Raw genomic sequence first — 27,195 nt, forward strand, 5'->3', positions numbered from 1 at the left:
GTTTGACTCAATAGAACTCTGGACCAAAAAACATCACTTACAGTGCAGAGCTTTCCCAGGCTCAGGACGATTTGCCAAGTAACATGTTGTTGTGGTTGAGGGAGACGAAGGGTGTGTTGTTGTGGTAAGCAAAAATGATACAGAGTCAAGACGAATTAGTCTCTAACAGAAGAGGCTTTTTTGGATCAACAGTTGTAAGGAGTGGCTTCTCTTGTGCTCGAGATGACATTGAGCGTCTAAAATGAAGGGTGGGACTGAAATGATACAAAGAATCTGCCAATGGTAGTCACAATTTGAGCTGTTCTTTAAATAAATCTTTTTTTCCCCTTCAGGATTTTTGGTGGCACCCATAAGAGAGTCGCAGGAAACGAAAGAGGAGAGCGAGGAGGTCGGGGAAGAGAGACCATCATTGCAGCACAGTGAGTTAGAGGTCCTGCATTCTTGCATTCATGTTTTTTGGTTGTATGCGAGAGCAAGGGAAAATACCTTCCTTTTACCTGCTGCGACAAATGCAGCAATGGCCCATTTACACCTGGTATTAAAATGTGTTTTGGTCGATTGGATCACAAGTAGACGAGGGAGACACATACCCGTTTACACCTGGTGTTTTAATGGTGTCTCTTTTGTCCACTTTCAACCACTTGTGTCCTGATTTCTTTGAGGGGAGGGTGGCTAAATATATGGGCTTTTTCAGATCTCTCGATCTAATGGACAAAAAAGCTTGCGCAATTTACATGTGAACGCGCCCAGAGATGATGGAAAAACATACGGAGAGCTTCAGCTTTCATTTCTGCTCCAAACTCTGTGAGTGAGTGTTAGAAATCAGGAATGGTGAGAGAACTTTGTGATTGGTACGTTTTTCAACTTCGAACCATCTTGGATCTTCAGCCGACAAAGTTTAAATCCTGTCTGTCTAGTGCGCTTTCCATAATGTTTATGCATTAAGCCCGTAGGCGGAAAGTAGTCGTCTTTTGTTCAAACACATTTGACCACATGAGCGTCTACTCTTCTAAAGCAATCCGGTCGAATGCGTTTTCGTCTACCTCTGGAAGTGGTCAAAAGCAGACAAGCTCAAAACATTTTAGACCCTGTTTACACCTGTATTTAGTGTCGTTCACTTGTGATCCGATCAACCAAAATGCATCTTAATACAAGGTGGAAACAGGACAAAGGTGAGGTGAAGTGTTGTGTGTTAAAAAAATAGCTTATGACACTGGAGGAAGACACCCTCAACCTGACGAGTCAGTTTAAATACATGTGTGTACTGCCACGATTGGTCAAATAATTAGCCAATTTCATTCGTCATTACAGCAAATAGGTCATTCTGATACATGCAATGACTATCCATTATGACATGTAGGCATTTTTATCTTTATGTACGTTGTAGTCCTCTTATTTTTATTATTTGGCATGTTTGGCATATTCCTGGTTTGTAGAAAAAGATCCCAAATTCCACGTGTGTAACCTGCCTGTATGTAATAAGTAGCGTGTACGCACGTTGTGCACCCACCTATAGGCGCATATTACTAACGCACACTTTAAATAACAACTGCGCCATTGACTTTAGACCAGGTTAGCGCACTCCTTTTCAGTTGCCTCAAAATAGCAACACGCCAACAATGCGCCTGGACGTGAAAATGATAACTGAAACTAGCAAAAAACACTTGCGTGCTTGGCGTCGCATTGTGCCAGGTGTATGAAAGGGCCCTTAAAGTGGGACTGAAAATCACTGTATAGATCTCTACCTGCGGGATTTTGCGGGCAGGACTGGGACAAAATGCAAAAGTTGCGGGCAAGAAGTAATTAAAACTTACTTTAAGTGGGTGTGGGACAAAATCTCGAACAGTGAGTTATTTAACTGCTATCTTTAGACAAGATACAAATTACTCAAGCATCTCCCTTGAGTTTAAGGAGTCAATTTTTTCATGGATTGTAGATAAGGATCCCAAATTCCACGTCATAGCCAAGAAAAATGAAGCAGCTTGTTGCGATCGGACATTGAAATTCACACAGTGATAAAGGAACTTATGAAGCATCAAAACCAAACACCCCTTAATGTTTATCTGTTCCTCAGAAAGCTTGCTTGAGTGAAACTAATGACCAAACTTTCTCCTTGACATGTTTTCATAATATGAAACAAGCTTTGAGGAATTCTGTTTTCCTGACTCCACGAACATGGTAAAATTACTCCTACTAGCCACCAAATGTAGGCCGTTATAAAATTTCCCTACATCCTCTTTCCCTTGATTGCTAATCTTAATAATGTGGTGGTGGGTGGGGGAGACCCTGGTGGCAGGAGATGTCAACTTCCGCTGTTCTGGAATGTAAAGCGAGGGAAGTTGGGAGAGAGGTATGGAGAGAGGGGCATGGGTTTGGGGCAACACATTCCTTCTGGAGGAGGGTAGAGATCAGCATGCCACTGAGAAATGGCAGGGCGCTGCCGGGGAGGGGGGCACACTGTGCTCTGTTCACCGTCATGTCAATGGGACACTGTTTATGAGCAGACAAAGAGGGAGGAAGGTCATCGGCACACATGCACACATGCCTCTGCGCAGTAGTAGCCGGTGCAGCCGGCAGGAGAGGGTGAACATGGTGGGCTGGAGAGGGGGATTGTTTGGGAGCATAAGGCAAAGCATTGAAACAACAAGAGTCAGGAAACTAGGTTTCGACATTGACTGACTTAATGCAATGTGCAAAATTTGCCTTCACAATAGCTGCGTTTACTTGGACCCTTATAATCCGATTGTAATCGGACTATTAGTACAGTCGGAATAAAAAAGTCACATGTAACTGTGCCAATCGGAATGAACTGGCCAGATATTCAGTCTGCTCTTTAAAACAAAGAAAAAAAGCAATGGTAGGAGGATGATTAGTATGCGCAAACAGCTGAAACTATCTTTGCGCAGTGTGCGCATGTCAAAAAATCAATTCCGATTTGAAGCTTGTGACATATAAACGTGCACATCAACCCGATTACTTTATTTAGCGTTCATGTAAACACTGCGTTTGGATTTATCAACCGGAATGAATTGAAACAAAAGGTGTCCATGTAAATGTAGCCACTGTTAAGGAGTTGTGTTGTTGTGCTGCAGTTTTCTGGATGGTTGCTAGAGCATTGATATGCGGCTGCTAAAGAGTCTCTTTTAGCATGTTGTTATGTATGCTATATATATAAATGAAAATAATCAAAATAAAATCTAACTTGTGAAATGGCTTAGTGTGATTATCAAATCACAAAGGCTGCAATTAAATTGAATAAATGTACGCACAGCGCATTTCAGAGCGAAGCGCAGCACTGTTCATTTACACACATGTAGCTCATTTCTTATTTTACAATGAAATATTATTATTACAATAGTAATATGACTTGTTTTGTTTATTTTTAATTTAAAGTGCCCCTGTTATGGCATTTGAAATGTTCCTATTTTTGTTTTGGGAGTCCCCAACAACAGGTTTACATGCATGCACTTATTGTGCACTTTCATTTTCTTATAATATGCATTTATTTTTGAATGCATTTAGTTTGAAGAAGCAGTCATCACACAGCACAAGGTTCGGCTTTCAAGTTTTCCCTGTTGTCTGCGCGCGCAATAAGTGGGCGGGCACTATGCTAATGTTTTGTTGTGACGTCACAACGAAGCGGCTTGGGATTCGTTTTATGAACGACTCGTTTAATTGACTCAGAGTCGACTCTTACTTTTGAGAGATAATAACTTAATATACGGTGCACTTTGAGATTTAAAACTTTGCAGGATGTTTTTTATTCACTTAGAGCTATGTTACACACTACATGAAAGGTAATTTTCAAAAATCCATAATATTAATAATAATAATAATAATAATATATATATATATATATATATATATATATATTTAAATTTTGATTATTATTAAACAATTATATTGACATGTAATCACAAAATTGTAGCCAAATTGTGCAGCCCTACAAAAAAGCACAGCAAACCTGGAGCACTTTTATAAAATCACATTTTCTCCAGTGCCAGCATAGATGCTTTTACTGTCATATTGATGCTTGGACAGGATTTTGTTGTTGCTGTTGTTTGCTTATTAGTTCGCACCCCTTTAAAATACACATTTATTTTTATTTTTTTTCTCCCCCTTGGATTTTATAAAGTATTTCCTTTATAATGTCTCTTTTTTAAAATATTAAAATACATTTTTAAATCACAATCGCAATTCAATTTTTGTCCCCAAATCGTACATCCCTAATACTAGAACATTCTGAATGGTTGCTATGACTTTGCTATGCAGTTGTGGAAGTGTTTGAAGTTGTTTTTACCATGTTGCTAGGGTATTCTGAATGGTTGCTAGGCAGATGAAAGTCAAAAGAGCCCATCCCTTTGGCTCTGTGATATTTTGTTCTTTAGATGTTGAGGGCTTTTTTCCCCCCATTTTATCGATTTCCAGGTGAAAGTCATAAGTAGGTTATGTCTGCTTAGAAAAGTAACTCTTCAGCAAGCTGCTTGATTTGACATAATACAAACAATGCAGTACAAATAAGTTTATGACAGCAGAGTTTGTTCAAATCTTAATTCTAAACATGAACAATAATAATAGAAATGTTAGAATAATAGTAGAGCAGAGAAATAAGAGTGAGAGACATAGAGATTGGTTGGAAGAGAGCAAGGGTGTTTATGACATAGCGAAAGAGACAGAGACGTTTGTACGTTATTGCTGAGGGCTGGATGTTTGTCATGCTGTGTGCCTTTACTGAAGTCTCTAATTATGGCTCATCAACCGCCCCCCCTGTCAGCACTCACCACAGCACTGACACTCACTTTTCACACGTACACACACAAATCTGTGTTAGCGTGTTCACGCACACACTAACATTTTCTCAAGCGTACTCAACATTCATCTGTGGCTGTGGCAGGGGAATAAAAAACCCACTAATTAAGATGCTATTGACTTAAGCGTATCTGCATGTTTTAATAAAATCTAAATTTACTGGTTTTATTTAAGTCAAAAATATTATTTAACATCACTGAATCAACCTAAATACAAACATTTATACCAACAAACCATAAAATTAATTTGTTTGTGTTAAATCAGGTGGATAGTATCTTTGAGATGTTCATTAACCATTAAAGTGCTGTTTTTTTTAACATTCTGCATTGACCCCTGTCATTTACATTAACATAAGGGAACTTCCCCCCAAAATCTCTCTTTTAATGAAAGTGTGTGACGTGTGAAAACTAGTATATTTGTTATTCTTAACTTATTACCCCTAAATGGTAGAGATACTTCAATCAGAGAGCCCATTTTGTCGACTTAAGGTCTACAAAATACCAAATTAGTTCAGTCAGTGTTTCCGTATGCCCTACTTTTCCCCAGAAACAGGCAAGAACATAAACAGACTGAGAGGGTCATGAGATTAGAGAGAGGGGAAAGATTTGTGTGAGGCAGCAAGGAAGAAGCAATTTCCCATTATGAACCGAAATGACTGGAGCAGTCAGCAGTTCTCTTTGGGAAGCCCAAATCTGTGGTCTAATTTGTTGTTAATGTTGGGAACAGAGATAGCCCATGGCACTGCCAGTGTTAGAGATTGCTAAAGCATACAGTACCACCTTCCCCCCACCCCACTAACTAATGACCTAGAAAGTTAATCTTTGGCAAAAAGGCACATTAGCTGAGAAAGATGCAATGCTGATCAGTCTGAAAGCATAGAGAACATAAAGACATAAAAAACCAGATGAAAAAGTGACAAAATGGTTATAGAAAGGCATATACATGTAATTTCCTTTTAACTAATTGATTTAAGGTTGACTTCAGTTGAGACAACTGAGAGAGCGGAAGAAGAAAGAGCCGGCAGAGGTCAGCTGCTATCTCCTGATCATCAGCTGACAGAGTGAGGAAAAATAAGGGAGATAGAAATCATGGAAAAAGTGTGGGAGAGAAAGGCAGAGCAGTAGTGCCTGTGAGTGTGTTTTTTACAGTACCTCAATTCTGAGAATCACAGAGAGCGTATTCGGATGATTCCTAATAAGGCTGTAACTAGACGCTCTTTCTCCTGTTGTCGCCTGCCAGAAAACTTTCCCCTCTCTTTCCCCTCTCCTTTAAACAAGAGAACTAGAAACAAATAGAAACTGAACAGTCTAAAGCCCAAAGTATACTTGCGTATACGTACAGTTGAACACATAGCCTTTCAAAGTACCCTCCATTTGATAGTGTGCGCAAACGCAGGTGGTCAACACATGCACTCTAGAAAGTTTCATCTTTGTCCAGTGCCTGCGCTATTTTTCTCCAGAAGTTATGAGCGACAGTGCTTGAAATGGGCCTGTACGCGCTGGTACAATGCAGGCTTGTCAATGCAGGGATCTGTTGTTGTTGCAGTCTCTGGTATTTTGTTGTTGTTGTTGTTCTGTCTCTTTAGTTTCGTTTTCTACCTTGTTGAACAACTGATTAGTGCAAAACAAATTCACTGTGCATGATTACAAAAAATTGGGCTGCGCATTTTCTATTCTGGTGACGAAATTTGCGTCACGCACACTTTACGCAGACCCACGTGTATGCATAAAAATTGAAGTATACTTAAATTTGGTAGAGGATAAAGCAGGGGATGGATTATAGGAAGTTTGACCCCCCACACCCCACCCAAATTAAGGCCTGAACCCCCAAAGGAAGTCAAAACATTTAGAATTTAGATATTTCAGTAAAATTTCAACTGTTCTCAAATGTCAAAATTTCTCAGTTTTCTAACCCAACATAGGTTACAAAGGTAACTAAATAAACTTGAAAGTGCAATTTTCCTCCTGTTGAACCCAATGCCAGTACTGTGGATTTCGAGCTTATCCCCTGCTGGATTGCGGAGTATATTTGTACACAGCTGCTTAATTTTCTGATTTAAAGTTGTCCTGAAGCAGAAGTTGCGATAGTCTTTTCTTCCCTATTGTAAAATATATCTAAGGGAAACGACTTCTCGAAGAAGAAAAATGTAGGTTGGGACTTGATTTTGTCCATCGGTAATCAATTGGATCGTCACTGTCTGGTATCGCTTATGTGAGTGACAGGTTGCTGGAGGATAGACAACCTGTCACTCACATGAGCAATACCAAACTGTCCTGCCCTTGTGCCAGTGCACACATAATCATCAAGTTTACGAGGGTACATGAATTAAAAAAAAATTTATATGTGCATGGATAAATCATTTTTTAATAAATACTGCAATATTCCATTAAAAAAAAGGTCAATTTTGATTTCATGTTGACTTTGAAAAAATTTTGAGTGAGGTCTGGTAGCTGGCCATAAAGTTCAAAGGGAGTTCAAAGGGAAAATACTTACATTATCTCTCTTATCCAGGAGAGATTGGCTGGTGAATGACAATCATGGCTCAGGTGCTTCATATGGACTCCAGTTTTCCTGGTAAGGTCCTATTTTTAAATCGGATACTGCATATAATGTAATGTTTATATATTGTGATTCTATTATCCTTTCCCCAGTTCATCTGCACTAAAGAGACTATCCAGTAAAGTAAAGCCTTGATCTGATCATAGCCTAAAGTTTATTCTTTTTCCTGTTGTCTGATTCCAAGATTAGACCAAGATTTCCTGCAGTTTGAAGTTGTTTCCTCTGTCCTTAGGGAAGATTAACCCCCCGGCGCCCCCCTCCTTGCATGGAAAGGACCAAGAGGCTCCATACTCAGTAGAGACCCCCTACGGCTACCGTCTGGACCTGGACTTCCTCAAGTATGTCAATGATATTGAGAAAGGCAACACTATTAAGAAGGTTCCAGTGCAGAGGCGCCCACGTTACGGCTCACTCCCACGTGGTTACGGCTATACGGGCTCCTGGTGGACCTCCACTGAGTCGCTGTGCTCTAACGCCAGTATGGACAGCCGCCACTCGTCATACTCCTACTGTGCGCCGGGCTTCCACAGCTCACAGAGGCCTAATTTCAGTACGGCACGCGTGGAGAAGACCTTGTTGGATGCTCGCCGCAAGCTGGAGGAGGAGAAGGATGGCCGTCGTTTCTCGAACCTGGGCAGCATGCACAGCAGTGTTGTCGGCTCCAACACCTCCCTGTCCAGTGCGCACAGCTTCAATCGTGCCCAGGGAGGTGGATCCTATACTCCAATCAGCTCCGGCTTGTCCACACCTGTTTCACCTACGCCCGCCCATCTGCAGCACGTACGGGAGCAGATGGCTGTCGCCCTGCGGAAGATCCGGGAGCTGGAGGAGCAGGTAAAGACTATCCCGGTGCTGCAAGTGAAGATCTCCGTGCTTCAGGAAGAGAAGAGGCAGCTCAGTGTGCAGCTCAAGAGCCAGAAGTTCCTAGGCCACACGCTGGGGTTCAGTCGGAGCCGTCCAAGAGGAGAGCTTTACATCGACATACCCGAAGAGGAGGCAGGAAATGGAGCAGGAGCCACGAACAGAGCAACAGGGAGTCTTTCACCTACCACTCCAGGCTCCCTCCAGGACTCAGGATGTGAAATCGAGGAGACGGTAATTGTCGGTGGAGCTCGTCCAGGTGCAAAGCGGGAGGTGCGAACCGTCGGTGTGGGGCCTGAGGTGGAAGATAGGGTTTATCGTCAAGTGGGAGTAGGGGTGCGAGAGGAGGACTTGGGGCTTTTGCCTGAAACCGAAGCCCTCAAGACTAAGGTGGGGCTTTTAGAAGTTCAGCTGAGGAAAACGATGCAGGAGCTACAGAGTGCTCAGCAGCAAGTCGAAGTGGCTCAGAGAGAGAGGCAGGCACTTTCCCCTCAGGTAGACCATGCGGTGAGAGCGACCAGTCTCGGCTGGCAGGAGCAGCAGGGTCAGGCTGGTGCCGGCCTGCACACTGTTGTCAGTTTTACCCAGCAACCTCATCAGCAGAGGACCGTGGGAATCCAAGTGTACACGTTGGAGCAGCCCACAGTGGTGGGTGTGGGGAAGCTGCTAAGAGCCCAGAGTTGCAGTTCTCCTGCTCAGCCTGTGTCTGCACCGGAGGGGCCCCACAGAAGACATGCAGAGTCCCCAGCAGCAGAGGGTGTGTATGAAATGGCATCCAAATACACATTCAAATACTGAAAACAACATAAACACAACAAATGTAATTAGAGACTTCCGGATGCCCTTTCAGCTATTAAAGGGATAGTTCACCATTTACTCATCTTCATGTGGTTCCAAACATGATTTACTTTATTTCTTCCAAGGAACAAGAAAGGAGGCAGAATATTTTTGTTGCTTTTTCCTGTACAATGAAAGTAAACTGGGACAGATACTGTTCAGCTCCTGAAATGACAAAGAAAGCATTATAAAAGCACCATGAAACTGGTCAATGTCCTATATTATTATTATTCCTATACTATATATACCACATGTTAGTTATTATTCACTCCAAAATCTTCCTCTCTGCTATATTTGCTACCTACAGTACTGTATATTCAGATATGGAAAAGACTATGTGCCAAGGTTAAAGGCAATAAGGGGTAAACCCCATTGGTTGATGCATGTTGTAACCATTCTCCATGCCAGTTTGAATATGCGAAAGAATTTGGTCTGTTCCTTACTTAAAGCTGTTGTATGGATTTAGAAGTCTTGGAATAGCGCATAAAGGGCGGTCACATTACACTTTTCATTCCATTGACTTCCATCCATCCACAAGTGAATTTGGGACAGCGGAAGCACAAGCTCATGCAAATTTTACTGCATTGCAAACTCTTACCTGCGAATTCAAATCATGTGAAGATATGTAACCAAAAGAAGATTGATAATTCACAGTGTGACCTCTTAGCTGAATTAAAAGAATACAAAATTCACTGCAGGTTTGCAGTAAAGTGGAGCAGGTTGTGCATTTTTACATTTTGGATTGATTATTGTTTGTTATATGTTGAATTTGTTTTTAAAAACACACCACAGAGCATGACATTTATATCACATCCGTTGCAGTGTCCAAAGAAATTTGCATGCTCAAAAACTAGTGTGGCTGCCCCTTAAGTCATGTGGACTACTTTTATAGTGATTTTTGTCATTTTTGGAGTTAGACCATGTTCCTTTTCACATTCACTCTATTGAAAATAGGAGCATGAATATTCTGCCTTCTTTCTTCTTTTGTGTTCCACAGATCAAACAAATCATCCCTTAAATCCCTTGAATTATTTTAGCAGTTGTGCTAATTAAGACTGTTTCTGTTTTGCCCTCAGAATTACCACGTGAGTTTCCTATTGCAATAAGCTCTAAGCAGGTGCGGGAGGTCTTGAGAAGCGAAGTGTCCAAATCAGTGCCAGTGACCAACCAGGCAACCGCTATGGAGACAAAGTGCAGCCAAGTGGCTGCTGTCTGCCAACGGCTAAAAGAGGGAGAGATTAACCAGCAACCAGCAGAAGAAGCCATCCAAATTGATCCATCAAAACCAGGTTCGCTTTGAATAACTGGTAATAGCAATGAATCAGATGTCTTCCATATGTTTAAACTAGTGATTCTCACACTGTCCACTTTGTCTGTATTGTCCAGCCTCTCCTCAGTCCACACTGAGGTCAATCATGAAGAGAAAGGCTGATGGGGAACCTGGCTCTCCATCCACTAAAAAGAACCTGCAGTTCATAGGAGTCAATGGAGGGTAAATACAGAATTATGTTTAAGTAAACAATAAGATATGTTGTGTTTTGTGTTTTAACAGTATTAGCATTGAACTATTCTTCTAACGTTTCATGTACCTCACATTTTGTGACGTTGGTTCAACTTTGCTTTCTAAACCGGAAGGACAAAATGGTTCTGAAAAACGAAAAGAATAAGCATAATGAGTGCTATCATTGTTTTCATTGATGTGCATATCTATTAACATCTCAGAAAACATGTTTTAGGGTTTCATGACCCTTTAAGGATAACTGATATTTCTCAAACATTTTGGTTAAGGTATTTTGTTCTCAACATATGGATTCCATTCAGACTTTTCGGAGATAATTTAATTTGGATGTGCTATTGACTCAAACTTTATACTTTTTAATGAACTGACTTCAGCTTAAAAATGGTACTATTTTCTTTTAGAGCTGCTGTACAGCTGAAATGAACTCTGTCTGCATCATTTAATCATTTTCACTGTAAAGCTGCTTTGAAACAATCTGTATTGTATAAAGCACTTTATAAATAAAGGCGTCTGACTTGACTTTAAGAAATCTTAGATTAAACTACAAACAAAATGCATGCTGAATGTCATTTGCCCTGTTATTTTGCTGCCTTGCAACACTTTGTTTCCACCTGGACCTACACATCTAGTTTAGATTATCCATTCGGGATCCATTTCATAAGTTCAGAGGGTTTTATATGTGGGTATTTTGCCACAATCTAGTTAAAACAGCACTCTTGTGCTCTGCAGGTACGAGTCGACGTCCTCTGAAGAGAGCAGCTCGGAAAGTTCAGAAGATGAGAGTGATGCAAGCGAATACCACGAGGCTACAGAGAAACTGCCAGAATCTGCGGCACAGCCGTCTCAGGTGACCTCCTGCAGCCTGCAGCCCATCTCTCAGACAGCAGCTGCCCAAACACCCCAACACAGCACTGCCCAGCCACCAGCCAATCACACTGCAGCACAGCAAAGCACCAGCCAATCACATACCACGGATGCAGCTACCCAGCAACAGGTCACCCAGTCACCAGAAGCAGAGGCAGACATAGAGCACCGTGTAAGCCAATCGCCAGTGACCTCCACGGCTCATCCGGAGGGTGTCGTTCAGTCCACAGAGGCCAAATGCGCTTTTCAAGGGCATACCTCTGAAAGCACTGCCGTTTCTCTTGAACAAAACTCTGTCCAGTTATCATCCACCAGCATTGCAGTGCAGCAATCCAAAGCCACTGATTCAAATGTCCAGCCAGATGTGTCAGACCTCGCTGCTCAACAGACGACCACTCAGTCACAATCCACCGGTGCTAAACCTCAGCAAGATGTTAGCCAATCAAAAACCGCTGACCTCACCTCCCAACAAGGAGCGACACATTCACAATCTACTGATGCCTCAGCGAAACAGGACATAGCCATATCCTCTGCTACGGATACAGCAGCAGATATCCCCAGTAATAAACAAGCAAGCAGGTAGTTTGACTCAAATCAGTGACACAAGCTACTATTGTGAGATTCTCTGTTGATTATATAAGTTGGCAAGCATTTTCTTCTTCTTTTCAGACTGGAATTGAGTGGCAGTCTCATGACGGCTCTCCACACCTTGCAGAAGGCCCTCAGAGAGCCAAATGCATTTAGCCATCAAGACGCGGTATGTTCATCAGTTGTGTTTTCATGATTATAAATGATGGATGCCATAGTTCATACCTTCAAGATATCTTTAAGGTTGTTTTAAAAGTTTGATAGTGAATTATGTAATTATTTTGCTTAGAAACTTTCTGATTTCCATAATGTGGAAAACGCAGACGGAATTGCAGAATCCAGTCATAAAAATGGAATTTACAGTATATGGGGCTGTTCACATAGAACACTTTTTTCTATTCCAATGCGCTACTTTTCCATTGTTTTTCTATGTAAACATGAGCTAGAAGGACGCGGATGACCATTACTCTCATTTGGATTTACAGTTTTCATATAGCAGACCAAAAAAATTTATGGCAGACTGAAAACTCTGTTAAACGTATATTGAAAAAATACAGTGTTGAGTTTAGGCTCTTATGACTTGCAGCTACTCTCAACACCTTAGCAACACCCTAGCAACCACACAGAACAGCCTAGCAACACCATAGTAACCACACATAGCAACATAGCAAGTACTTGGGCAGTTGTCGTTCTGGCTCCAACATTGTGGTGGCAAATTGTGCAAAAAAAAAAAAAATGTTAGTTTTGCAATTCCATTTGGTGCTGCAGAAATGACACACTTCACCTTATTCTCTTCCATTGATTGAACAAGACATGGCCGTTTCTGTCTTCTCTTGTGTTGACAGAGGACGGCCTACACCAGCGTGTTGCAGGAGTGGCTCAGAGTGTCCTGTCATAAGGCTGCTGACACTGCAGTGGTCAAGGCATACATGGACACCTTTGCCTCCATTTCCCCGCAGCTACTGGAGTTCGTCATCAACATGGCTGACGGCAATGGAAACACAGCTCTGCACTACACTGTTTCTCACTCCAACTTCCCTGTAGTCAAACTACTGCTGGATACTGGTGAGTGACGCTCTTCACCTCTCTGAGCAATGCTCCTGCTGACACACTGTTTTCGTAGGTACCTGTCAAGCATCATAGCAGGTAGCGCACATGCTTTGACACATTACACTGTGTCTTTTCTCTCCTCAGGCAGTGGATCTGTAGTTTCCAGCATGCTTTGCAAGGGACTGCATTGGGAGAGTAAATTTAGGGATAAAGTGTCATTTTATGTGTTTTCCAGTGAAGGGAAAGACATGTTAGTGTTTAACGTCAGTTATGTTGGATAGTTTTTGAATTTTTTGGATACCGTTGTGCTTGTGTTTAGACTGTGGGCAGCTTTATGGGCTGAGCTTAATTACTTCACTCAATGAGTAATATTTACACTAACGTCAGTACTGACACCAGTCTTTAAATTAATTAAACCTCAGTAAATTAAGAAAAAGTATTAAGTTGGATCAACATAAAATAAATAGTTTGAAAAATGTTATAAAGTTAAGTTAAACAGGCCTACTACAGTAAATTAATTGGTAAAACTTTAAGGTTCATTAGTGTATTAACTAACATGAACTAACAATGAGCAATACATTTGTTACTGTATTTGTTAATCTTTGTTAATAAAAATCCAGCTATTCATTGTTTGTTCATGTTAGTTCACAGTGCATTAACTAATATTAACAAACACAACTCTTGATTTTAATAATGTATTAGTAAACGTTGAAATTAACATTAACAAAGATTAGTAAATGCTGTAGAAGTATTGTTAATTATTAGTTCATGTTAACTAATGTAGTTAACTAATGTTAACTAATGAACCTTATTGTAAAGTGTTAACTAAAATAAATTGTGTTGACCCAACTAAACTGATTTACTTTTAATTAAATTGGGTGTACAAACTTTGTAATGTGCAATATTTAATAAAAGAAACAACATGTCATTATTATCATTTAATGTATAAGGTGGTTTACACTGCTTTAAACTAATTATAGCCTACATTTATGTTCAAGAATCATTATTAAGTTCAAAAGAACAGCATTTATTTGAAACAGAGAACATTATAAATGTCTTAACTGTACTTTTGATCAATTTAATGCATCCTTGTGGAATAAAAGCATTAATTTCTTTTTAAAAATCTTACTGACTCTAAACATTTGAACAGTGTATTTGTGGCCAAAAATATGTCCATACCTTTTATTTAGCATGTGATAGAGCTATATCGGTAACTCTCATTTATCAGCTGTCCTTGTTTTGCAGGCCTCTGTAATGCTGACAAGCAGAACAAGGCTGGTTACACAGCTATCATGTTGACAGCTCTGGCTGCCTTCAACTCTGACAGTGACCTTCAAACCGTCCTACAGCTGCTCCGCACAGGCGACGTTAATGCCAAAGCCAGCCAGGTGCGCCCTCTTCTGGTCAATCAGTATTACTTCATTATGTGTCAGTCACTGTCTGGTCTGTATTGTAATGATGCATGTGTGTGTGGTAGGCAGGGCAGACGGCATTGATGCTGGCGGTCAGTCATGGCAGAGGGGACATGGTGAAAGCTCTGCTGTCCTGTGGGGCTCAGGTGAACCTGCGTGATGATGACGGCTCCACAGCTCTCATGTGTGCCTGTGAACACGGTCATGTGGATATTGTGCGGCAGCTGCTGTCTGTGCCAGGCTGTGATGCCACGCTCACTGATAATGTGATTATTTCTTTGTTTATCCAGCATAATACCATCATTTTTATTACCATCTTCTTCCATTAAATTCTGTTTTTCTTCTTTATCTTTTATCATTGTATCTATTTTTGGCGATTTTCCATCTTAAAGGGATCACCCAAAAATGAAAATTCTGTCATCATTTACTCACCCTCAAGTTGTTCCAAACCTGTATGAATTTCTTTCTTCTGCTGAACACAAAAGACATACTATGGAAGTCAAATACTATGGAAGTCAGTGGGGGTCCATCAACTGTTTGGTTACGACTTTCTTCAAAATATCTTCTTTTGTGTTCAGCAGAAAAAAGAAATTCATATAGGTTTGGAACAACTTGAGGGGGATTAACTGATGACAGAACTTTCATTTTTGGGTGAACTATAACTATAAGATGGAAAATTGGCAAAAAAATTATATAATAATGAAAGAACTATGAATTTAAAGGGATGAACTATCCCTTTAAGTGTGGTATGCTATCAAGCATAATCTATTATTATTATTTCTTTGAAGAAATAAACAATGAAGCAGTTTTAATAAAATTAGATATTATTATATATATTAAGTTGCCATCCAGCACCAGCATTTTCACAAAACTTTCATGGCCCCCAGAATATTTTGCTGTATGAATATCTGAACATACAATATATCAAAAGAAATAACTGAGCCTCTGCTTTTAATCAAACAAACAAAACACTTTTTTATTCTAGCTTCATGCATTCTTTTTTTTATCAACACTTGAATAACGTCTCAGGTTACGTATGTAACCATGGTTCCCTGAGAAGAGGGAACGAGACACTGCGTTTGAATACGCTATGGGGAACGTCATCATGTGAACCGGTGTCTATAAGCAATATCAAATCTCACTAATCCTATTGGCCGGCGACAGCCTATGATGCCATCATAGACGCGACCCGGAAGTATAAAGGAGCGCCTAGAGAAGCAGTCAGTACCTTGTCGTCTGAAGGGACTGTTCAGCAGGCAGCCCTGATGCATGGCATGTAACGCAGTGTCTCGTTCCGTGTTCTAAGGGAACCATGGTTACATACGTAACCTGAGACGTTCCCTTTCGAAAGGGAACTCAACACTGCGTTTGAATGCGCTATGGGGAACGATATACCCACGCCACCATGCTGAGGGGAGTGCATGCCAAGATGGCTAGACAAACGTCAGAACTAGCAATTTCAACTGAAATGCCAGAACCACTCCCCCTACGGGTCACACATAGGCTGTCAGTGACAGCATTCCCTATGGCCAACAGCCCAAGCTATAAGCCTCAAAGAGGCCTTCCACAGAAGGCCTACCAAGGCCGCTCAAAGGCTTCTGGGACCAAACTTCTTTTCAGAGAAAAGAGGGTACCTCTAAGGGAATGTAGCCAGGGGGCCGTTGTCTCAAGCACTGTCCGTGCGTGCTCCTCTCCCAGACAGATAACGCACGGATTGTGTGTGTCATCAGGTGTCAGAAACCTGGGACACGGATCCACACACTTCCTGAAGTGTTTGTTAGACATGGTTTAAATATTCTTACCAGATTCGAAGAATCGCGATCAGACAGAACAGTCCCTGAAGACGAAAAGATACTGACTGCTTCTCTAGGCGCTCCTTTTTTTACAACCCCCCAAAACCTAATGATATTTATGAATTAATAATATAAAATATATTTTAAAAATTTTAACTTACTTGGAAGGTGGAAATGTTATTTTTCAGTTGGAAATGTTATTTCTTTTTACTTGATGGTATAAAAGTTTTTAAAACCAAATGAAACCAACACGAATACAAAAAATACATTTCTAAGAACTTGGCACGTGTTTTAAACAAGATTTTAAAAAGATTTTTACTTTTTTGATAACACTACAATAAGGTTCCATTAGATAACATTAGTTTAACAGTTGTTAGTTCATGTTTCATTAGTTAACATAAACTAACAATGACAAATACTTCTAAAACAGTTATTAATCCTTGTTTATTTTAATTTCAACATTTACTAATACATTATTTAAATGAGTGGCAGATGGTGGGTTTTAAAATAGAGGAGGCACACTAAATTTTTTTAGCTTAACTGCCTTTTTGGTCACTTTTAATGAAATGACACATAAGCAGCAAGACCTAGCCTATCACTTGAAGCAAAAATCCATCCTTCTGTCCCTTTAAATACTGTTTAGTGAAGCATTTTGCTGTAGCCTACAAACTGAACTTAAGCATGGGGTCTTCTTTCATTTTTAATTTGTAGCTGCTGTTCGAATTGTAGCTTGGTAAATTTGTTGGCAATCAAATATTCATTATCTCTGCTCTTCATGCGGTAGTTGGTACATTTTCAGGTTTTTTTTTTTTTTGTTTGTTTGTTTGTGTCTATGATGATCAGTTGATATACCAAGGGAGGCTAGTCTCCTCTGTGATGGTTTTTATTTTCTCAACACACTAATTGATGAAAGTGAAATACTCTATAGTGATTTGCTTTTTTTTTTTTTTTTTTTTGCTGGCTATGGATTTGCCTCCCCTCCTCTTCTCTACCCCTTCCGACTTGCCTTAGCACGGTTTTTCGAAGGATTGTAATGACATCAGCAGATTCGACATGTTCGAGGTTGAGCAGCAGTGGTTCTGACTTCAGTAATATTTTATGACATTACAGTGGTGAAATTACAAACAAGAAACACACATTCTGAGACATGAAATGAATAACTGGAAATTTTGTTAACATTTAAATTGTCCTTCTCCCTTTTTCATCTCAATATTTTGGGTAGGCTGTGCCTCCCTTGCCTCCCCTGCTGAGCCGCCACTGATTAAAATCAAAAATTGTATCTGTTAATATTATTTAATGAATCTGAACTAACAATGATTTTGTTGTATTTTTATTCATTTATTGTTAACAAAGATAAATAAATAATGTAACAAATGTTAACCATTAGTTAATTTTAGCACCTTAAAGTGTTACCCCTTTACTTTATTTTAGACAATCATATTTGTCATTAACCTTTATATTTAGCTTTTACTGAATGTTTATTATGGTTTGTGACGTTGTTTATGTTCTGTTGCTGTCTTACAGGATGGCAGCACGGCTCTCTCCATCGCACTGGAGGCCAGTCAGAATGACATTGCCGTGCTTCTTTATGCGCACCTCAATTTTGCTAAGCCGCCTTCCCCTGTAAGTGTCCTTGCTCTTTTTTTTATCTAATAACCAAAGTTAACAAACGTCTAAATTAGGGATGCATCGATATGAAAATCTTGGCCGAAACGATAACTGATAATTCTTTATATTTGAAAGCCAATAACCGATATATTGGCCGATAAATCAAAATCCAAATTAGCCTGATTACAAAAACTAAAGTCTCACCATTAAAAGCCATGTCCTAAGCACACAAATATAATGATGTTATATTATATCATTATAATTTTATGTAGCCTATATGACAGATTTGCGCTGCACGTATTGCACTTAACTGCATTTTCCTTTTGGAAGTGACTCCAATCATATTTCTAATTATAAGCATTTCAAAACCGTCATGGCGAACAGTGCACATCTGAAGTGTATCGGCTTTAATGTATCGGCCAAATTTTATTATCAGGCCAATAACGATAACATTAAAAATGAACATATATCGACCCATACCGATATGGTGGCCGATATATCATGCATCCCTAGTGAAAATAACAGATTTTACATTTAATCTGCCCTGTGAGTTGAGTCACAAAGTTTGTCCGTTTCAACAGGTGTCACCAAAGTCTCCTATTCTGGGATCTTCTCCTCCCTCCTCTGAACTGAAGTAAATGCCATGAATTTGATGTCTCCTCTTCCAGCAAAAGTTTCTCGTCCATTCCACTGTCTGTGTGTGTGTGTGTGTGTGTGTGTGAGTTTTTGTGTGTTTGTGTACAGTATGTGTACCTACAATTTAGCATGTACAACTTTTATAGATATAAAAATTGTGCACTCTTAAAAAGGAAATTAGCACTTGACACCATCGGCCCTTATCTGTTGTTTTCTGTTCCTTTTGTAGCAGTTTCCACTGTAAGCAGAAAAGAGCTCATTTAAATGGATGAGATTCTCAAATAAGAATAACAACTAGCGTGTAATAGCAATATCATTTATCTAGCTGTCCGTTTGTTGACATGAAACAAGTGTCACCATATACAGTCAAATTATATAAGTGCATTTACTTTTAACTTCCCAGCAATATTTAACAATCATCCAGTCATAGTCACACAGCAACTGGTTACATTTATAAGAGAATTGTGTAAACAACTAAAAAATGTTTATCTTGATCAAGTGTCCTTTCACTGTTTTTACTATTCTCAGTAAATACGAAAAACACATTCTGAGTTTCCACACCAGCTGTTTTCAGCACAATGTTTGATAGCTTTTACATGGTGATTTTCAATATGTGATTATACAGTGCAGTTGTCTCACCCTACAACGGGAAACATAACGCTCCACTTACTTCTCTAGGAGATTTTTAATACTCTCTTTTACAGGTAATACACTTTTTTTTACTGAAGGAATTCACGTTGTGAGATGTCATCCTGTTTTAGATATTGATTATATTCAATTTGTGGGCTTTGTTTAAATCATCTGGCTGTACATGTTCCTATTAGGTGAACGTGATTTCAACATCTTTGTTGATCCTGGAACAACATTCCAATCAACCAATCAGATTTACAGTTTATGTCAAGTTTAGGCTAAGGGTTAGGGGCTTTGACACCATTCTTATTCACCTATCATTTCCCTCTGATTTTAGGGATAACGTATAGGTTTAGGGGTAGAGATAGGGTTAGGACTATGTTTTTGGACAGGAATGTTCCAGGATCAACAAAAGATGTTGATCCAGGAACATGTCTGTCTTGGCAAAATCACAGCGACTGTTCTCATTACCACCCTAGATTTGTTCACAGCTGATGCTGCAGTATTATGTTCTATTGAGATTGTACTTTGTTTACTCTGATTTGTGGAGGACTGCATGGTTTTGTCATTTTGTTAATGTAAAAATTTGTATTGAAGGTTTATTGAACAAGGGCTCTCCAAAAACAATATAGATGAACATAAAATCATGTTTTCCAGAGCTAATACCTTTTTTAAGTTTTCTTGCAAATGACCAGTTGCAATGATACATAGCCAGTGATGGAAATATGAAGGTACGCAAGTTTAGTGGATGAGACCAGATGTTGTGCACATATATGCACATATATTGGTTCTGGCACGTGTTCACTGAGCACAGATTGATTTTGTTTTCTTTTGCTCAGTCACTGATGCTTATAGGGTCCAGAATGATGGGGGGAGGCTCAGTATTGTCTACAACGAATGTAAGATGTTTTCCAAAATGAAAATAATATATATCGTCTCCAAAGTTTTAGTGCAAAGACTATAGAATTAAGCTTTTTTTAACCACACAAGTTGTTGGATTTTAATATTTTAAATGGAAGAGCTTTGTTTAATTTGAAAGATAGATTGAACCTTTTGGTTTACCCACACATGCTTTCTTATAACTAGTTTAGTACCTAATTAGTTTTATACTCTTTTGTATTTGTTTTATTTAACACTCTTTGAATATCTTTAAAAATTTGTAATATCTGTTCACAGCTTTGTATATCTTTTGGCACATTTGCCGGCCATGTACCTTTATGTAAAGTGCTCACATTTAAATTTGTTTGTTTGTTTCCCTAGTTTTTGGAAAAAATAAATTTAGATAGAAGGACTTGTGTCGCTTGGAACGGGCTATTTATTTCATGTATTAGAGTTATGTAGCTACAGGAAAATGCTGCCATTAAAAAAAGAAAGAAAGAAAGAAAGAAAGAAAGAAAGAAAGAAAGAAAGAAAGAAAGAAAGAAAGAAAGAAAGAAAGAAAGAAAGAAAGAAAGAAAGAAAGAAAGAAAGAAAGAAAGAAAGAAAGAAAGAAAGAAAGAAAAGACTTTCTTTTTTGCACGCCAGAGGGCGCAATAATACAGCGATGGTGAAAACGGCTCTCGGTCCATCTGAGAAGAAGCGCACGCATGTTTTAGCATGTTCTATGTGTGTCAATATAAGATTTATTTATCGGAATTAACACCTTTTATTAACATGGTAACTGTTTCATTATGTTCTGGCATCTGCACATTCAACAGATTTTGATTTAACTTTCTTGCTATGTAGGTTGTAGGGGGTCATTGTCGTCGACGGATTAGTAATTGGTAACTGTTTTGCTAACTTCAGAATACGTAAATGTTTTTAAAGAGAATATGCTCGTTATTGTAGTAGACTTTACGTTAACTTTTACATGACATAACCGAACAAAATTGTCTTGCTGCCATGTTTAGACTATACCAACACTGAACTGTTAAGTAAATAATGGACGGTACAAAAACATCCCAATAGAGAACAATATAGGCCTACATGACAACTACAATATTCCTTTAAATGTGCAATATGTAGGATTTCTGTCCGCTAGAGGCCTATTCAAAACAAAGGCGTAGCTTGATGACGGCAAGTTTGAGCGCGGAATCTTGTGATATGGTCCTCACATCACAGCCGGTGGAAACAATCGGGATAGGACTCGGGAAGAAATCATGTTCATGGATGCGATTATTAACTGTAGTATGAAGCAGAGCAGGGGCCTGTACGATGAAGCCGGATTCACTGGCTAGCCAGGTAAGTTTCAGATTAGTTTGCGCCAATCCTGGGTTTTAGGTACCATGAAAGTGACTTGGCTTTTAACGGTGTTCATCAGCTAACCTGCTCCGGGGCAGGTTATGTTCTGGATAAGAGATCTCAAACCGAAATTGGACCAATCAGATGTGAGCAAAGTGATAGTGACACATCCAGTGCAATAAAGTCATGCCCCCAGTTTCACTTCCTCCAAATGAAAGGTCACTATATAGTAAAAACAAATATTTAAAGATAAAATTGTCTGGCTTTAATGATAATTAAAATAATTTTATGATTTATACAATTATTATATGATCTATATAATTATTAACCCATTACACACAAGCAATTTTAGTTTAACAGTTATTATTAAGCAGTTAGTTTAAATGAATATTAATATATACAGATCATATGTAATATAAATAAGCTGTAGAATCAATAGATAACTCTTTAAAAATGACTGCATGTGACCTTACATGTTTGAGTCTCTATTGCTATATATTATCAAGCACCTATATAAACTAACTTCACAAGTTTCACTTGCACTGATAGAGCAAGATCATTTCTTTTATTTTTTCCTCTTTCATGGACAAGTATTTTCTTTAGTGTAAATGCGTTTAAATTCTTCATTTTCTTCAATCTCTTAACCTTCAGCAAAAGAGTTTTGAATCACGCTGGCTCTCTCACGAGAAGTGAATCAGAGTTTCTCTCTGTTGCAAGGCATGTGATTGGCTGTTCACCACTGATGTCACACATTCATGTGCACGCGCTCCACAAACTCAGGATCAAAGCCTGAGTTGACAGAGAAAGTTGATGATCAGCATCATGGTACCAACAAAGCCGGATTGGAGTGGTTTGGTTTTGTCAAGTCGAAACTAATCCTATAACCTTGAATTTGTTCAACTACCATCATGGTATAGGCCCCAGGACCGAGTGTTGTGGGAGCTGAACGAGGCAGCTGGTGCGATTGCGCAACACACGCCTCACCAGCAGCGGAACTTTTATTATGCCACAGTCGCCGGCGCCGCTTTCGCTTTTCCGGTCATGAGTATGAGGTAACACAGATCTGTTTATCATATTAGATACATTAAGAGTGTTGAAAATGATGTTATAACGTTACTCTGTGCGTTCGCTCAGCGGCTGCTGTGAGACATTGTTGCACACTGCAGTAAGCTAGATCGATTTTAGAATATCATATTAAATGCTGGATGGCTTGTGTTGATAAATGGCATGCAATTAATTTTAAAACATATTGTATGGAGAAAATGCTGTATTACTGTTACTAAAAATAAAGCTGCATCTGATTATGCTATGTTAGTTACTTGACAAAATAGTGTTTTTCTCTGAGGCATGGTAAAGCATGGTACTTGCAAAAAATCAAGAAAATTTTATTTAAACAATAAGACTAAATGTGTTGAGCTATATAACAACAATTAGTTTTCTGTCTATAAATGTAACCAAACAGTTGTTCCCTTGCCTATTAAAACATGTAAATATTAAAGCGTCTTTGGTGTTTCCATGATTTCTACAAAATAAAACTGGATCAAAACGCGGGTATGACGCAATTGACAGGCGGCGACTCACACGTCCCGGAGCCTTGGTTAAAATCACGATTTTCTAACGATTTACAAATAGTTGGAAACATTTGGGATATTGTAAGTATTTGAGTGAACAAAATATATAACACTAGCCTAGTGGTTTTTGGATATTTTACTGCCAAAATTTTACATATTGCACCTTTAACTACATTAGTTAACATGAACTAATAATGAACTACTTCTACAGCATTTATTGATCTTTGTTAATGTTAATTTCAACATTTACTAATACATTATTAAAATCAAGAGTTGTATTTGTTAACATTAGTTAATGCACTGTGAACTAACATGAACAAACTATGAACAGCTGGATTTTTATTAACTAACAAAGATTAACAAATAACAACAGTAACAAATGTATTGCTCGTTGTTAGTTCATGTTAGTTAATAGATTAACTAATGTTACAAATTAAGCTTATTGTAAAGCGTTACCCAAATTAAATTAAACAGAACTAGTTCATCACTTTAACCAGCAGGGGTCGCCTCTCTCTCTCTCTCTCTCTCTCTCTCTCTCAAATCCATTTTTATTTGATTGACATATTTGCTTTGATATATTGGATTTAGTCTGGAATATAAAAATAAAATACATTTTATTATATTATATTATAAATATACCCTACATTTGTATTATCATATTGTACATGTAACTTTTTATGTTAATACAAGTAGGCCTATATGATAATATCATCATACTTGAAACCTTTGCTATTTAGTCCACTGTGGACAGTTACGTGTCCACTGACGCGATATAGGCTTTACACGTGGTCTTAAATTAATAGCCTAAGCCTATGCTACTTTTTTGTTTACCCGGCCCACAGTCTGGCCACAATATCGTCCAAACGGCTTTTAAAATCTTAATCCTACAACTGCGCAGGAATAATTTGGAGACATTCTCACAGCTCGGTTTACACGTGCTGTTAGAGTGGCGCTCCTGAGCCAATTCCAGAATATTGTGAGCGGAGAACGACATGATTTGAAAGTTATCATCACAAAGAAGAAAATGCGGTATGGTGAAGCCATTGCACCACGGCTAGAGGAAAGAAATCCATATTTTAATCCGCAGATATCGCAGAGACTTCATAAATAGGGATCATTGCGAAGGCATTAAAAATGTTAGGTAGTCTGTGCTAGGGCTGGGCGATAAAACGATAACGATATGTATCGCGATAGACACGTGATCGATATCAATAAAAAATGTGTTCGATAAAACGTTCGATATTTTTTATTCTTCGTCGGAAGAAAACAGAGGTTGCGAAGCAAGTTTGGTTGCATTAACAAAGGCACTCGCTCTCTGGTAACCTAGCAACAGCCAATAACAGCCAATCATGTAACAGTATCATGTTTGGTTGCGCCATATCGTTGTCTCGTGCTGGTCTGCTGGATTCCTCTTCAGTAACCGGCGACAGATAAGCAGAAAATGAGTGCCGCAGCGAGCGAGGAAATTGTAAATAAAAGAGGAAAAGTCGGCTCGCCAGTATGGCAGTTTTTTGGATATTATAAGTCTGACCGTAGTCAGACCAATGTCGTCTGCAAATTATGCAAGACCGTCGTCCCCGCCAAGACTGGTAATACCACGAACTTGATGTACCACCTTAGCCGCGCTCACCCTTTGGAGCACAGCCGTATTCAACCAACAAAATCTGTAGCTGTAGCTGTAGTTTTCCATGGTTGTTGACATTTCTGTCTTAATAACTGAGGGGATTATGATCAGAGGAAGGTTAAGTTTAAAATAAAAATATTTAAATGTAATATATTTTTCTCCTGGTCCTTATTTTAAATGGGTCATAAAAAATATCAATAATTATCGATATCGTCCGATATGAAACACTGATATCGTGATACAGTTTTCAGCCATATCGCCCAGCCCTAGTCTGTGCATACATCCCGTTCTCAAGGGTATAAGTAGGCCTAGACTACTTTATTGAGGCATATTCAGCAGTAGCTAATGTAAATTTAATTCTTAATAATCGATTTTAAGTTCACATTTGCTGCAGAAGTCTGACGTTCACATATTTCATAATGACGACTACAAGTAGGCCTACAGTCAATGCAACAAACGGGATTTTCTGAATCCACTTTCCAGCCAAAGAAGCAGTAACTTCACACTGCAGAGCCATTGTTCAAAGTAGGTCTATATTATGGAAAATGTCTAGTATTTTCGCATCATTTCTTTCTAGGTAGACGTATGCTTCTGGGGGAGAAAGTTCAGCTCATTTGACTTAGTTTTTTACAATCATTTTTGCGCTAATATCGGAACCTTCATGCCATTTTTAAAAACTCTAGAAACAAAACCCTCAACCGATGATCAAAATGTAAATTTTTCAAAACACTTTTTTCCAATCGCTTGGATACAATTCACATAAACCTCATTTGAACTAAAATCACCTGTTCAAAATGAACATATTTATCAGACACAGTTTCTATGGTCCCATGTACCACTTTTACAGACCACGTTTTCAGATTTGACATAACTGTATGCAAGATGCCCCTTGTAATTGTTTTGGTGGTTTTAATGAGTTACTGCCAACTCATTAGTGGTGATTGATTTCATATTGTGGTATGCCTATATAATAAGATGAATGGTATCACTCAACATAGCACTAGCATGGAGCCAACAGTGGGAGGTGGAAGTCAAGGAATAGGTTGTGGTCAAAGCTGGCCAAGGCAAGGAGGAGAGGTCGGAATTGAATTGGGCAGCGCATTACTGTTTGAGTACCTGGACAACATGGAGCCAATATCACCATGAGTGTGGCTATATTGGAAGATGGTGTGGTGGGATGCAGAGCTCGTATTGGGTCATATAATGCAGCTCTCCTTGTAACCTTTCTTGATGAGCTAAATCAGATCTGAGCTGATGGTGTGACCTATGTAGTAGCCTGTGATAATGTTCAGTTTCACCATGCTCAAATGGTGCAAGCATGGTTTCGGGCCCATCCTCAGTTTATCACTCTGTATTTACCCACATACTCCCCTTTCCTTAACCCGACTGAGGAATTTTTCTCCACATGAAGGTGGAAAATAAATGACAGGAACCCTCACAAAAGAGTCACTCTTCTCCAGGCCATGGATGATGCATGCAATGACATCACAGTGTCAGGCCTGGATTCGCCATGCCAGAAGATTCTTTCCAAGAAGAAAACATCCATTGTGATGTGGATGAGAACCTGTGGCCAAATCCACAAGACAGTGTTGATGGAAACAGAAACGCAGTGAGGAACACTGCAGTTGACATTTTACTGTACCGTAGTTCCCTTTCGAGGGAACTGGCGCTGCGTCCGATAGGATCGCTTTGGGAACGCCCTCAGCGTGATAGCGTCTGATGCACGTCTGTCAACTAGTCCAATGGCGAGAGTGAACGTCACGGGCGGGTGACGTCACGACCAGGAAAGGATAAATACACATCCGGCGAGACCGGCTTCAGCTTTTCTGCCTCAGCTAAGCGCTCTATGTGAAACTGTCTTTGTCTATTTATTGTTGTCTGTCCCAATATAGTGCAGCTCAATATATATACAGTTATGGCGAACACACAGGCATTTAAACCGTGTACTCCTCCCTGCCCTCGTTTCCTGACGGGTGGGGATACACACGATTTGTGCGTGATGTGTTTGGGAGCGGAGCATGCTCTTTCAGCCTTCGAGGGGGCTGAATGCGAGCATTGTGAAAAGCTTCCTTTAAGGACGCTCCGCTCCCGCCTCGGAGCGTTCCCCACGGCTCTGGGCCCGCGTCTGCCGAGGCGGCGCGGAGAAAGATGTCGTGGGGTTCGCAGATGGATCTGTCAGCGGGGCTTGAGACGGGCATGAGTGCTCTTTCTCAGCCTTCACCTGGCAGATCCCTCGCCCCCTCGCTGGTGTCGGAAGCCCGCCCCGCGGCACTTCTAAGCCTTCTAAGCCGAAGACAGACCTGAGGGTTTTGCTTCATGCGAAGAAGGCTGGGCAGAAGAAGTCCTGACGCCAGGGGTGTCAGGCTTCTGAGGGCAGCCCCGCATGGGGTGGTGCGGTACACACCTCAGTATACGGTGCCCGTTCCACCTCGTGGCCCTCAGGAGGCCGTTCTGCCAACCCCGCCACCTTTGGTGATTCGGGGCGCAGCGGTTCCCACCGAATTAGTGACGCAGTGTTCACAACAACACAACGCTGCGTCACATCCTCTGAGGAGGATAAATTTACATCAAAAATGTGCTTTGAACAAAACACCAGAGGCCAGCCTCGAGAGGC

The 27,195-nt window shown here is 39.8% G+C and overlaps 1 protein-coding gene across 9 annotated transcripts in view; it reads left to right on the forward strand.

The window, feature by feature from the left end:
• The window catches only part of kank2 (KN motif and ankyrin repeat domains 2), a 78,507-nt gene that overhangs the window by 8,657 nt on the left and 42,655 nt on the right, over positions 1-27,195 (forward strand). For 3 of the 9 annotated variants that reach the window (XM_051887681.1, XM_051887678.1, XM_051887680.1), the window contains exons 2-9: positions 333-419; positions 7,321-7,383; positions 7,601-8,986; positions 10,143-10,355; positions 10,453-10,558; positions 11,315-12,028; positions 12,119-12,206; positions 12,883-13,102. In XM_051887681.1, the coding sequence (XP_051743641.1) occupies positions 7,338-7,383; positions 7,601-8,986; positions 10,143-10,355; positions 10,453-10,558; positions 11,315-12,028; positions 12,119-12,206; positions 12,883-13,102 (2,773 nt within the window). In that variant the 5' untranslated portion in view covers positions 333-419; positions 7,321-7,337. Of the gene's footprint in view, positions 1-332; positions 420-7,320; positions 7,384-7,600; positions 8,987-10,142; positions 10,356-10,452; positions 10,559-11,314; positions 12,029-12,118; positions 12,207-12,882; positions 13,103-14,332; positions 14,476-14,564; positions 14,766-17,816; positions 17,916-18,481; positions 20,458-27,195 lie in introns of those variants that run through there. The other 6 variants (XM_051887682.1, XM_051887679.1, XR_007929158.1 and 3 more) reach the window with 5 other exon arrangements.

This window comes from Ctenopharyngodon idella, chromosome 3 (genome assembly GCF_019924925.1).
Source record: "Ctenopharyngodon idella isolate HZGC_01 chromosome 3, HZGC01, whole genome shotgun sequence".
Classification (NCBI taxonomy): domain Eukaryota; kingdom Metazoa; phylum Chordata; class Actinopteri; order Cypriniformes; family Xenocyprididae; genus Ctenopharyngodon; species Ctenopharyngodon idella.